Consider the following 13,950-nt stretch of genomic DNA (forward strand, 5'->3'; position numbering starts at 1 on the left):
ATCAGGTTACATACGCTTCAGGTTACAGACTCTTCTAACCCAGAAATAGTACCTTGGATTAAGAACTTTGCTTCAGGATGAGAACAGAAATTGTGCTCCAGCGGTGCAGCAGCAGTAGGAGGCCCCATTAGCTAAAGTGGTGCTTCAGGTTAAGAACAGATCTCCAGAACGAATTAAGTACTTAACCCGAGGTACCACTGTATTTGAAACTACGATACCACTTCCTGCAAAGAATTCTGGGAGGTGTAGTTGGTTAAGGATGCCGAGAGTGGCCAGGATACTCTCTGTTCCCCTCCCAGTACTACAATTCCCAGAGTTCCCTGTGAAGAGAGATTGACTGATAAAGCATTCTTGAATTGTAGCAGCGTAGCTGTGCGTGTGTTTCCGCGCATGCACATGTATGTGGTGGAGGAGGTTGATAAATCACTGTCTCCCCACCTCCGGTACCCACCTATGCAACGGGGAACATAACCTCACAGCAGGAAATAATATGCATGCTTGTGGGAGCTCCAAAGAGACAAATAGAACAGAGGTTTCACTCTTGAGCTGGCAGCAAGTAAGGGGCTTAAATCTGTTTCCGCCTCCTGTGGGATGGTGAAAATGAAGCTTTATGAATGTTCTCTAGCCATCACCTGGAGGAGATGGGTAACCCAGGCATCCAAGCAAGTGATAAATTTCTTGTTCCACCATGAGGTCTAGAAACTTGTCTGTTGTTAACAGGTTGTGCTTCATAGGTGCCCAGGCCGCAAAAAACTCAAATCTGCTCTGAGTGTGGAGGAACCACAGAACCGCCCACCAAGCATTCAGAGTCTGAAGAGTTTCTGTAGTGGGTGTTCAACGGGGCTTGTGAGTCACTGACCTCCCTCTCCTCCTCCTGCACCTTGTCCTCCTTCAGGTACTACTACAACAAGCGGATCCTACACAAGACCAAGGGCAAACGTTTCACCTACAAGTTCAACTTCAACAAGTTGGTGCTGGTCAACTATCCGTTCATTGACATGGGCATGGCAGGTGAGTTGGGGGGGGGGCAAAGAAACCAAAAGTTTAAACCAGGTGCGGGGAACCTTTGGCCTTCCAGATGTTGTTGAGCTACAGCTCCCATCAGCCCCAACCATCAGGAGTCCATGGGCCAAGGATAATGTTGGGAGTTGTAGTTTGGCACCATCTGGAGGGCCCAAAGGTCCCTTGCACCTGGCTCCAGCGAAGGATTTCATTAGAGGAATGTTTAGCCGGGAAACACATGTCAACATGCAGAAGTGGTGAAAGTGATGTGGGTTGTTTTTTTGTTTTTGTTTTTTCAAAGACGGGGGGGGTGCTGACTTGGTGTACGAACAAAGCACCCCTCCCCTAAATTGTGGTGGCTACACATAGAAAGGCATAATGTCGAATCAAAATCTGGAATCCAAGTGCCTGCTCTTCCCTGTGCATAGGGCCAGGGTCAAAGTCACCTGTTACAGGGATGCATGCGTTCTGTACATGAGGTTCGGTCCCTGATGCTCATACCCAAAAGGTTTTTGGGGCTGTGCTACAGCTGATAGAAATTGAAGCCTGAAATATCAGTGGATGTGCAGTGAAGGCGCCAGAATGAATTGCACAACTTTTGGGGGCTGCCACCAAGAAGACCCTCTCCTGGGCCACCACTATCACCCAAACTTCTGAGGGAGGTGGAAGATTGGCTGATCTAAAAGCCCAGGAGGGCATGTAGGGAGGGAGGGAGGTCGTCTTTCAGGTTCTGTACTAAGATAGCTCAGTTGGTTAGAGCAGGGTGCTGATGACTCCAAGGCTGCAGGTTCAATCCCTGTATGGGGCAGCTGAATTGCAGGGGGTTGGAAAAGCAGATCAGCAGGGTCCTTTCCAACTCTACAATTCTATAAGTCAATCAAGGCTTTATACACGAATGGTGGGCACCTTGAATTAGGCCTGGAAACGGAACAGCTAGCCAATACTGGATATGTACATGCTAGAATTTTATGTTGTCAACTGCCCTGAGATCTTTGGAAGAAGGGTGGTATGCAAATTAAATTTAATAATAATAATAGAATTTTGGAGGGATGTGATAGAAGACAGAAGGAAAGTGGGGATAGGACTGGGTCAATTTTGTCTACTTCCTCCTTCCTCCTCCCGTATGTTGGATCTCCCAACTTCTCTTCGTTTCCGCAGGCGGGGCTGTGCCCCAGAGCGCCCCTCCTGTGCCGTCCGGCGGCTCCCACTTCCGCTTCCCCCCCTCGACACCGTCCGACGTGCTGTCTCCCGCTGAAGACCTGCGCTCGCCAGGCGTCTTCTCAGCCGTGGCGCGCCGCCTGGCGCGGGGCTCTGTCAGCGACTGCAGCGACGGCACCTCTGCCAACTCGGAGGTGGAGGAGTCCCTGGCTGAGGAGCAGCGTCGGGGCGGCGGGGAGCCCGGAAGCTTCCGGGGGCCCCCGGTGCCCGGCCACGCCCGCTTGACCCATGACGGCCTCTTCCGGGTCTACCCGCGCCCACGGGTCCCCGAGCCCCTCAGCCCTTTTCCTGTGTCTCCCATGGCCGGGCCGGCGGGCCTCCTGCCCCCTCAGCTGTCCCCGGCTCTCCCCCTCACGCCCACGCACATGAACTACACCCCTTCACCCACTCTCAGCCCCATGTACCCTGGCGGCTCCCACTTCTCCTTCAACCCAGAGGACATGAAGCGCTATCTCCAGGCCCACACTCAGAGTGTGTACAACTACCACCTCAGCCCCAGGGCCTTCCTCCATTACCCAAACATCGTCATCCCGCAGCCCCAGCGCCTCGAGAAACCGCCCCTGCCACCGCCGCCGCCACCACAGGCCGAAGAGCCGCCTTCCCCTTTCAAGTTCAAGCTGCAGCCGCCACCGTTGGGGCGCCGCAACCGCGACAAACAGCAGCCCCCCGGCCTGCCCCCGGGAGAGTCCATCAGCGGCATGCCCTCCTCCTCTTCTTCTTCCTCCTCTGCCTCTACATCTGGGGCGGAGCCGCCTCTGCTGCCCCAGATCAAGGTGGAGCCCATTTCTGAGGGCGAGTCGGAGGAGGACCTGACCGTCGAGGTGACCGACATCAGCGAAGACGACGAGGACGTCTTCAAGGCTCCTCTCGTGCCTCTGGAAAAGCTGGAAGAGGAGGAGGAGACCCCGGCGGCCGTGATGGCGGCTGCGCCCCCCGCCTCCCGTGCCGGGGAGAGCGGCAAATGCATCCCTCTCAAGCTGCGCTTCAAGCGCCGCTGGAGCGAGGACCAGAGGCTGGAAGCGGGCGCGGGGGCCGAAGAAACGGATGACAAGAAGGTGAAGGGGGAAGACGACGCCAGCAGCCATGGGGACGGGGTGGGTGGCCGGCGGATCAGCACTGAGCTGCAGCGAGCCACGGCTGAGCTGACCCTGGAGAACCGGGATTCCTAGAGCTGGGATGTGCAGCTCCCCCACGGCTCCCTTCCCAGGACAGACGGACAAAATGGGCAGGAGGGGGAAGAAGGGGGGGGGCTGGTTTTGCTGCCTTAACTCAGAGATTATCTTTTTACCTTTTGTCAGTTTCCCTTCTCTCCATCCCTCCGCCCCCTGTTTATTCCGGAAACTCTGTAAATTTTATTATTATTTCTTATCTGGAAGCCAGACGAAAAGGAAAAAAAAAAGGAGGAAAGAAAAAGAATTAGGGGACGGGGCGAAAAAAAATACTGAACAGTTTTTACGTGTCTATATACATATATAAATATATATATATAAACTCTTTGCGGGGAGGGGGGATTTCTAAAAAATTAATATGCTGGGACGACTTTTAAGGGTTCTCTTTATTCCTGTTCAACCCCCTTTCCCTTAAAATCCTTTAAGGTTATATAATCCAAGGCCTTTTTTAAAAAAAGAAAACCCCGCAGGATTGAGTAGGGTTTTTTATTTTTTAAAAGAATGAAAGCTCATAATTTTGGTTTTGCCTTCACGGGGTTTTTTAAGGGGTGGTCTTATTAAAAGAACCCACCTCCCCGATATTTTCCTTCTCTCCCCCCCCCCTTGCGATTGGCAAGTTTTAAGCACAATACACTTTTTAATCCTCCAGGGGATTGAGAAGAGAATTAGCCATATTTTTCACACATCTCACTCCATTTTAATAGAGCCCAAGAAGTGGGGTGTGGGGTAATTAATATCCCCTTCTAACTCATATTATGTAGAAGTGATGTACCTTTAAAAAAATAAAATGCACCCCCCTCAACCACGCTCTTCCCCTGCCCCACCAAAAAAACACAGAAACCCACCTCATTTGCTAGAGGTTCCTAGGGCAGAGAGAGTTGGACGGCTCTTGAGTCTCGCTCCAGAGCATCATCTTAATCTCTTCCCCCAGCCCATCTCTCCTATGAATAGTAAGTTGGTATATTTGTGAAACCTTGGGATCCAGAATAATGACAGAAGAGGGATTTCCACCCACCCACTCCTCCAAAGAAACTCCTTCATAATCCATTGCTTTATGTAACCAAAAATGAACTAGTGGGCTTGGTCACAGTGTGCTCCCCTCTCTGCCTGCCCCACTGTCGTCTTGGGTGGGTGGGATTTCAAAGGAGTTTTTAAGTGCCTGTTGCAAGTGCTTTTTCCAAGAGAGTGGGCACTCCTTTTTCTCTTTTTTCTCCCAACCCTACTTTTCCAATACTCTTTGTCCCATGAAACCCCCCACCCTTCCTCTCTCCATGCCTCTTCCCCCACCCCCAAATTAAGGCACTGTTTCGCCACCTCGCTGAATAAATCCCTCCTCGAGAGGGAGGGCCGGAAGCTGCCCCACCTCCCCCTTTCTGTCAAAGAGGGAGATTTGGAGCCAGGGGGTGACTGCAGGATGACAGTGCCTTGCAAAAAAAACAAACAAAGCAGGGATCTTTCCCCCCCCCCAAACAAACACTTGTGTACCTCCTAATTGTGCCCCAAACCCAAGCAGGCATACCCGCCTTTGTTTTCAGCAACCCCACATTCAAGCAGGAAAGAGACTTTTCCCAGTTCCCAGCAGGAGAGAGAAATGTTGTCTGTTGTTTTTTCTGCATCCAGACAAAAATAGCAAAAGCACCACTCAAAACGGGTTTCGGAAGGGTGTTGTTAGGCCAGAAGGCTAGATCTTCGATCATAACCTGCTGTTTGTAGGGTGGACATAACGAGGCATCATGCTAAAGGGTTTTTTTTTATACAGCCTTATTCAAATTCTTGTACATATCGAGGAAATGGGGGTGTCTCATTTTAAGAATGTAAAAACAAAACAAAAAAACACACCAATAAAAAAGGGTTTTGAGATTTCATAACTTTGTGCTCCCTTAGAAAAAGAAAAGAAAACTGCTTGGTGAATCTTGGAAAGTTACTGTTTAATGCATTGCTCTTTATTTGAGTGCATTGCTATAATGTTTCCCTAAAAAGTGGTTCTGCATTGACTGCAAGTTCTCTACCAAGAACATCTGAATTCTGCCACGTGAAGCTTAATAGTGGAAGCTTATTTCTCCACCTCTAGCTTCTAAGAGTGGGGGGATTATTGCCCATGGATTTACAAGCAGAGTTTGGTAGACATATTTGAGATGATAAAAGCTGAGATTCTTGAAAAGGTAAAAGACTATGCCGCTATAGATGCATATAGGTAAAGGGACCCCTGACCATTAAGTCCAGTCATGGCAGACTTGGGGGTTGCGCTCAACTCGCTTTATTGGCCGAGGGAGCTGGCGTACAGCTTCTGGGTCATGTGGCTAGCAGGACTAAGCCGCTTCTGGCGAGCCAGAGCAGCGCACAGAAACACCGTTTACCTTCCCGCCGGAGCAGTACCTATTTATCTACTTGCACTTTGATGTGCTTTTGAACTGCTAGGTTGGCAGGAGCAGGGACCGAGCAACGGGAGCTCACCCCGTCATGGGGATTCGAACCGCCAACCATCTGATCAGCAAGACCTAGGCTCTGTGGTTTAACCCACGGCGCCACCCTTACAGATGCATATATGACTCCGCTTAGAACATGGTAGGGGTGAGGATTCTGTGGTCCTCCAGACATTGTTGGACTCCCAACACCCATCAGCCTGAGCGAGGATGGTCAGTATTTGGAGAGCCACAGGTTCTCCAGAGAGACCTTGCTTCTGATTAAAGATAATGCATGGAATTTCTAGGATGAGATTTCTCCTTCCCTCAAATCTTCAAGGCTGATGGAAAACTTCTCTTTCACATTTTCCTTTCCTATCTTAACCTGAATATCGAATGTGCTTTGCAAGGAGCCCTGGGCTTGCTTGCTGCCCCACATTTCCATTCTGTGAGTGGAAACCTGTGGAGAATCATTTTAAAGGATCCCTTCTCGGGTTGTGCCTAGTGTTCCAAGGCTGCAAAATTGCAGATAATCCCGTTGCAAAGAGCTAATCTTGAGGGGTAGTTTTGTGGCTATATATTTCCCACAGAGACACCGCTGATCCACAGGAGCAGCCCTGTTATATCATAGTCACACTGGTTGAATATGCACGCTTGGAAAATGCTCGGTGCTGTGATAAGTGGCATGGGAATCATTGTATACTCCAGAGTTATAAACAGGGATGCTGGCAAGGCCTAGCAGACCTTACTGTAGCTCTGGATGAATCCAAGTGGTCCTGGGACAGTCCCCTTGTGACAGTCCTTTGCGGTGGAAGACAGGACAGTACTGTAGTGAGCAAGCTGTCCAAGAACCATGGACAGTATCTAAGACACGGATTCCATTAGCACAAGGATTCCACAAAATTGTCGAGTTCAAAGGCACCCAAATTTGCTCCAGAGGATTGAGGGAACCCCAGAACAGTACAAGAGGAAAAGGGAGGAGGTTCTGTTGCACAAGTGTAAATGCTTACATTAATGGAACGTAGTGCTACATTGGGTGCAAACCTCCTTTGCCATTATTGATTATTCTCACTGAGGAGCCTCTTAACACCTTATTTTAAAAGCTGCCAAGTGGAAGTGAGCCTGAAGGAAGGAGTGACTTCAGGTATTTCTTTTCCCCCCAATTATTATTTTGACATGAAGATACCCCAACCAGAGCCAGATGCAAAATATTGGCGGAAATTGCTCCAGTACACTTTGGATGAAGAGCACGGTGACTCCTAGGCACAGGAATTTGCTTTCAGGATCAGAACTTGTTTCAGAATCCTCACGCTAGCCCACTTAACGAGATGTTTTTCCCCTGTGCTTTGGAGAACCTTCAGATGTTATTAATCCGAACTACAGTGGTGCCTCGCAAGACAAAATTTATTTGTTCCGCAAGTTTTTTCTTCTTGCGAGTTTTTCGTCTTGCGAAGCACGGTTTCCCATAGGAATGCATTGAAAATCAATCAATGCGTTCCTATGGAGACCAGGGACAGAGGGGAAGCGCCGCGCACCTTCCCCTCTGTCCCCTCTTTTGAAGCATGGGGCGGAGGGGAGAAGATCGCTTCTCCCCGTTGCCGCCCCTTGGTTCAAAAGGGGTCCGGGGACAGAGGGGAAGGCGCGCTGCGCTTCCCCGCTATCCCCGGAGCTTGCGGGGCAAGCTTCGTTTTGCGAAGCAAGCCCATAGGGAAATGCGTCTTGCGAAGCGGCTAAGAAAACGAAAAACTCCTTTGTCTAGCAAGTTTCTTGTCTTCCGAGGCGTTCGTCTTGCAGGGTACCACTGTATAGGCTACGCCAGCTGAACCTGATGGGAACTAGAGTCTTAACTGCATCTGAAGCTTCACCGGGTGCCCATCTCTGCTGATCAATTTGCAATGGGTGGGTGGATGTGTTTCCTAGTTCCGTGTCAGTTCTGCATGTGTTCAATAGGCTTCCCGTTGATGTGGATTTAAAAACAAAGCTCTAGTTGCATTTAAATCGTATGTATTTTTATGTGCAGCTCTACATCGAAATGCAGAAGCGTGATTTGATAACTGCATTCTGAGCCACAAGCGAATCTTGGGACTGCAAATTAAGCTGGTTTGTTTTAAAGCGGACCAGATGGAATTATTAAAACAGCACATCAAGGCAGTTTCACTGCCCTCTTTGTCCCTCCGTTATTCGTTCTCCCACCCACTTGTCAGGGACCTCTGGTCATCCCTGACCACTGGTCTTGCAAGCTAGGGATGGTGGGAGTCCCAAAATAGCTGGAGACCTGAGTTTGGGGAAACCCTGATCTAGGCCATTTGCATGCCTCTGAGAGCCAGTGTGGTGTAGCGGTCAAGAGCGGTAGACTCTTATCTGGGGAACCGGGTTCGCTTCCCCGCTCCTCCACATGCAGCTGCTGGGTGACCTTGGGCCAGTCACACTTCTCTGAAGTCTCTCAGCCTCACTCACCTCACAGAGTGTTTGTTGTGGGGGAGGAAGGGAAAGGAGAATGTTAGCCGCTTTGAGACTCCTTCGGGTAGTGATAAAGCGGGATATCAAATCCAAACTCCTCTTCTCTGAATACCAATTGCTTGCAACTGCAAGCAGGGAAGAGTGCTGCTGTTGCACTTTGTTCCCACTTGTGAGCTTCCCACAAGCATCTGTTTCCCCGCTGTGAAAACAGGATGCAGGAGCAGATGGACCACCGGCCTGATCCAGTAGACTCTTCGAGTTCTTAAGCAGTTGCACAATTCAGGGGCACCAACCGCACAGAAGCAGCTGGAGGCAGTACATGCATCTGGTTGGTCACTCTTGAGATACTGGACTAGACAAGCCGCTGGTCTAATGCAAAAAGGCCCTCCTAATGTCCTTAGGGGGACACGGGTGGCGCTGTGGGTTAAACCACAGAGCCTAGGGTTTGCCAATCAGAAGGTCGGTGGTTCGAATCCCCACGACGGGGTGAACTCCCGTTGCTCTGTCCCTGCTCCTGCCAACCTAGCAGTTTGAAATTTCCATGCGCTGCTCTGGTTCGCCAGAAGCAGCTTAGTCCTGCTGGCCACATGACCCGGAAGCTGTACACCAGCTCCCTCAGCCAATAAAGCGAGATGAGCGCCGCAACCCCAGAGTCTGCCACGACTGGACCAATGGTCAGGGGTCCCTTTACCTTTACTTTAATGTCCTTAGGGGGGCATTTTTATGGATGTGTTTTTCCCCCTCTGCAGATTTTTCATAATTTTGGGGTATCCCAGAAGTATGCACAGTCTGCTGGTAAGTCTCTCGTAGTTTTTGGCTAGATAACCACAAGCACAGGAAGACTGATCTCTATTGGTGCACAGATGCTTTTCCGAGATTGCTTTGGAAATGCTGCTTTTTTTCCCCCATTGCCACAATCTCCATTATTGTGGAAGTTTTGAGAAAGGGCTGCTTCCCCTCTATGGTGCAACTTTGTGAAAGTGCGGTATGGATTGCAGAATTCATCTTTTGGAAACTCGGCTTGCACATATGTTGCGTATTTTGTTTTAAAGGAACAAAGGCGTTGGGGCAAAGCAGTTTCTAGTACTTGATAGTTGCAAATATACACGTTGAAAATGAAGAGTGAAGCTTTTTGGAAATCTCAGACGCCAGCGGCAAGGAGAAGTAAACTTAAAATCAGGATGCAACAGGACTTTTTTCCATGTCCCTGCAACTAGAAAACACATGGAAGTAAGTTGTGCAAATTTGCCTAACTTGTGCAGGTGTGAGAATCTGGCATGTCCGGAAGCAGGACCTTAATTTATTTTCGGTACAAAATAAACCCAGGCCAGTTGTTGAAGTCCTTTTCTAGAAACTGCCATGCGTGTTTGTGGTTGTTTGGGGCTGTTATCTCTAAAGGTTTGAGGAGATGCTTGTGGAATTAATAGCCTCCTTTTGCTCCTGTTTGCTTTTAGAGGGTGGGGCTTAAAGGATATTAAGACCCCAGAGCAAGAAGCCTGAAAAGGACTGCACTCGTTCACCTCTCTTAATACCTATGGAGCCAGCCTCCAGCATCATGCCTGCCAGAAAGACCGGTTTGTGCTGCACAAGACCGGGGGGGGGGCAGGGAAGAGAGACAGCGCACATCTCAGGTCCTACCCTGGGGCAAGCCCTGTCTGCAGAACTCGCTTCCTCTTCCACCTAGGCTGCAACCTAGCCAAGCACCCTTGGGTGCAAAAGGAGGTGGAACAGAGTTATGGACCCTCAAACGCAGCACCAAGGTCTCTTAGCATTTTCAGTGTCCGTCCGAGCGTTCATTACTACTTTGCTTTAATACTCCCCAACCAGCTTGTGAGTAAGAGGAGAAGGATGGAGTGCAAACTAGATTCTGCTCAACTTTTCACATTGGTTTCAATGGGAGTTAAGGAGTGAAGTTTCATTGATTTCCATGGGAATGAGCAGCTGACTTAAATTACGATCTGGCAGAATCCAATGTTTGGTTTCATTTTGTTAAGTGGGCCGTATCACTTAAGGCAATAAATTCGTGACGTTTGTGCGGGGTTCTGGGGAGGAAAAAATGTGTTTTCTCTTGATAGTTACCCGGAGCATTTAAAAATATTAACAGGAGCCCGCACATGTAAAATAACCCATCCCTAAATACATTTCCGAAAAATAAAGGCCTGCTATTCTGCAGAAGGCAATTGAGGAATGAGCAAGACCAGTGTCTGGGGGGGGGCGGGGGGAGAGAATGCCGCAGTTCAGGGTCAGCAAACCTCTGTATGGTGTTGGGTGTTTTTTGACTACAACTCCCATCATCCCTGATCGTTGGCTGGGGCCATGATGTTCCCCAGGGCTGCTGTAGAGGCCCTGTTTCTTTCAGCTACCCGTCGCAATCTCTGAAACAGCAATATGTGGAGCTGTGCAAGTAGGGTTTCATGGAAGTGCTGTAGCAATGTCTGTACTTTTTAATATTATTGTCAATTTATTACCATGAGACTGGAAATGATGGACGCAGGCAATCCAATTTCTGCAGATTTGCAAAAAAGAAAAAGAGGCTGTCAAGGGTGCTGATGCCTCATCCCGTGTCACTGAAAATCCTACCAATATTTCTTGCTTGAGATTTTAGTAGGCTTGTCATACCCTCCAACATTTCCCCAATGAAAATAGGGACATCCTATTTCATAATAATGATAATTATTTTATTATTTATACCCTGCCCATCTGACTGGGTTGCCCCAGCCACTCTGAGCAGCTTCCAACATTTCTCTGATGAAAATAGGGACTGTGATAAGGAAAAGCAGGACATTCCAGGCTCAAATCAGAAACCGGGATGGCTTCTATGAATCCAGGACTGTCCCTGGAAAATAGGGACACCTGGAGTGTTTGCATCGTTCTATCTTCAAACGTAATTATCCTGAGGTCTCCTAGATGCTCATTTCTGCGCTCTCCTATCCCTATTTGTAGGGACGCGGGTGGCACTGTGGGTTAAACCACAGAGCCTAGGACTTGCCAATCAGAAGGTCGGCGGTTTGAATCCCCGCCACGGGGTGAGCTTCCGTTGTTCAGTTCCTGCTCCTGCCAACCTAGCAGTTCAAAAGCATGTCAAAGTGCAAGTAGATAAATAGGTACCACTCTGGCGGGAAAGTAAACAGCATTTCTGTGCACTGCTCTGGTTCGCCAGAAGCGGCTTAGTCATGCCGGTCACATGACCCGGAAGCTGTACGCCTGCTCCCTCAGCCAATAAAGCGAGATGAGCGCCGCAACCCCAGAGTTGGCCACGACTGGACCTAATGGTCAGGGGTGCCTTTACCTTTACTATCCCTATTTGTGACCTTCATTCCGTATTACTGGGCAGGGTTTTAGGCTGTTTCCTACACTCGGTTTTAGTATTTCTACACTTGTTTCCTACCTTGCATTGAGTCCCCCTTTCTGGACAAAAAAACCAAACATCGTTAATAAGTTCTCCCAATCAGGCACCCACTAATCCCTTCAACTGCCTTGCTTCCCTTGCTGCCTGGAACATGCTTCCCAAAATGCCGGTGCAACGTGTTTTCCATGAAGCTTTGGGTCTAATTCTATATAAATTTCTGCAATTTTCTGAAACCGAATACATTTCCCCCTCTTACTACCATCTTATTTTTCTCCCCCGGTTGCTTCTCTGGTGTCAAGTTTTTTAGAATGTAAGCTCTGTGGAACAGGGACTTCTTCCCACCCCTTAAAATATAGTCTTAAGAGACTTACCCCCCCCCCTCTTCATTGACTGTGGTTCTATAAATGATACAAACCATGGCTTACGTTCTGACAGTTAGCTGGTCTCAAGGGCAGCCAGCTCCTTCTACTGTTGCAAAGGTTGCTCCTCTGAAAGTCCCTTTGCACCCTTGTTGAAGCAAGTAATTAGTGGAAGGAAATGTGGGGCAGCTGTGGGTGCCGGAATATCTCGTCCTTCCTGTTCTTGCCATGGCCTGCAGTGCGATGAAATAATCCTGCCCACCCAGCAGAAATCAGGGCTCCGTCATTCTGGAGACAGCAGACTTCCTAAGCGAAAAGAGGGAAGGTTGTCGGTTGCCTGTTGGCCAAAACCTGCCGGTGCCCCAGATCAGGACTCTGTGCCATATAGGTAGCAAAATGGCTTGTGCCAATTCTGGCATCTTAACTCAGGATAACTCAGGTAGGGGAAGCATGGGCCACCCAGATGGCCCATTTATTCATTCAATTTATACACCAATAGAAAGCATGTGAACAAAATAATCTTAATAACAATCCCCCCCCCAAGAGCACATTCAATAGGCCATACCAGGCTGAAGGCCTGTTTAAAGAGGAGTGTTTTTGCCTGGTGACTAAAGACATGTAATGATGGCACCAGGCGAGCCTCTCTGGGGAGAGCATTCCACAGACAGGGAGCCACTACAGCAAAGGCCTGTTCTCATGTTGCCACCGTCCGAGCCTCTCTGGGAATGGGGACATAGTCCAGGGTTCGATGACAAGTGCAGGGTCCGGGTTGGTTCGTATGGGGAAAGGCAGTCCTTAAGGTATTGAGGTCCTGAGCTGTGTAAGGCTGCATAGCACTTTGATTTGGGCCCAGAAATGAATTGTTCCGGTGAGCAATCTGGCTGTTGAGTTTTGACTACGCTGCCCTTCATTCCTAACATTTGACTGTCCTGCCTGGGGCTGATGGGAGTTGGAGTCCAGCAACCTCTGCAGGGCCATGGGTTCCCCGCCACAGATTCTGTTCTCACAGGTAGATGCTCTCCAGGGTTTCATAGAGGGAGTCTCTCCTGGGCCTACCTGGCAACTGAAGCCGGGACCTTCTGGTGCAAAGCAGAGTCTCTTGTCCAAAGGGACGGCAGCAAAAGCTGGCAGTGTCTCTCGGAAGGAAACGGACATTTCCCCGTATCTTATGTACCTCATAGCTCTGATGGCTGCCTGCGTACCTGGCTTGCAGGGCCCGGAAGGCAAAGAGGGTGTTGTTTATTGCCAGCTATGGCAATAAACACATTATGCTGTAGCCTGAGCATTCGTGCACATGCGTGTCTGTGCAGCGGCGACAGGTTTGGTACACAACTCGCTCAATTTCTTAAGATCTGGAGAGTGCGTGAGAGAAGGAAGGTGACATGCTAAGGACATTTTCTAACATGCATCTCTTGAAGCAGAGATAGTGGTTTGCTTGGGATGGGCATCAGAAAAGGCCCTGATAAAAAAAGCACACAGTTGGAACGCACTTTTGGGGCTATCTATGAATCGCCCTTTCCTTCACGGAGCGCAGGGCTATGTGGCAGTTCCCTGCCCTTCCAGTGTATCCTCACTACAACCCTGTGAGGTAGGTTAGGCTGAGCGAGAGGGCCACTGGCCTACGACTACCCCAGTCACTGTTGGTAGAACATGAGACTCTCGATCCCAAGGTCATGGGTTCGAAACCCAAGCTGGGCAAAAAGATTGGCCTCAATGACCCTTGCGGTCCCTTCCAAACCAACAGTTCTGTGACCTTCAAGCCCCACTGTCCTGGTACGGATCCTAATAATTAAACACATCCCTCGAATCTTATTTCCAGGCAGGTAACATAGCTTTGTGGGGCCTTCCACAAAGGCCTATCATAGGGCGAGAGCGGGGCCAAGAGAAGGCGGCACCCGCCACCTATTGCCGGGAGGGAGGGAGGCTGGGGAGGTCAATCCACCTGCCGCCCCTTCTGAGGTGTCGGAAGACGGGGGAAGAGCCGCGGGTGC

General features: G+C 49.6%; 1 protein-coding gene and 1 long non-coding RNA gene across 7 annotated transcripts in view; one reads left to right on the forward strand and one right to left on the reverse strand.

Moving 5' to 3' along the window:
- Nucleotides 1-5,257, forward strand: part of ERF (ETS2 repressor factor) — a 38,060-nt gene extending 32,803 nt beyond the window's left edge. For 5 of the 6 annotated variants that reach the window (XM_081922154.1, XM_081922156.1, XM_081922155.1 and 2 more), the window contains 2 exons: nt 896-1,011; nt 2,161-5,257. In XM_081922154.1, the coding sequence (XP_081778280.1) occupies nt 896-1,011; nt 2,161-3,389 (1,345 nt within the window). In that variant the 3' untranslated portion in view covers nt 3,390-5,257. The remainder of the gene's footprint in view (nt 1-895; nt 1,012-2,160) is intronic. The other variant, XR_014171048.1, reaches the window with a different exon arrangement.
- A 4,147-nt stretch (nt 5,258-9,404) lies between these two features.
- LOC309376269 lies at nt 9,405-13,199 on the reverse strand. Its single transcript, XR_014171137.1, has 3 exons — nt 13,134-13,199; nt 12,026-12,265; nt 9,405-9,464 (listed from the first exon to the last, which is right to left on the reverse strand). It is a non-coding gene; the product is annotated as an uncharacterized lncRNA (long non-coding RNA).
- Between the last annotated feature and the right edge of the window lie 751 nt (nt 13,200-13,950).

This window comes from Podarcis melisellensis (assembly GCF_964234715.1).
Source record: "Podarcis melisellensis genome assembly, chromosome: 8".
Lineage (NCBI taxonomy): Eukaryota > Metazoa > Chordata > Lepidosauria > Squamata > Lacertidae > Podarcis > Podarcis melisellensis.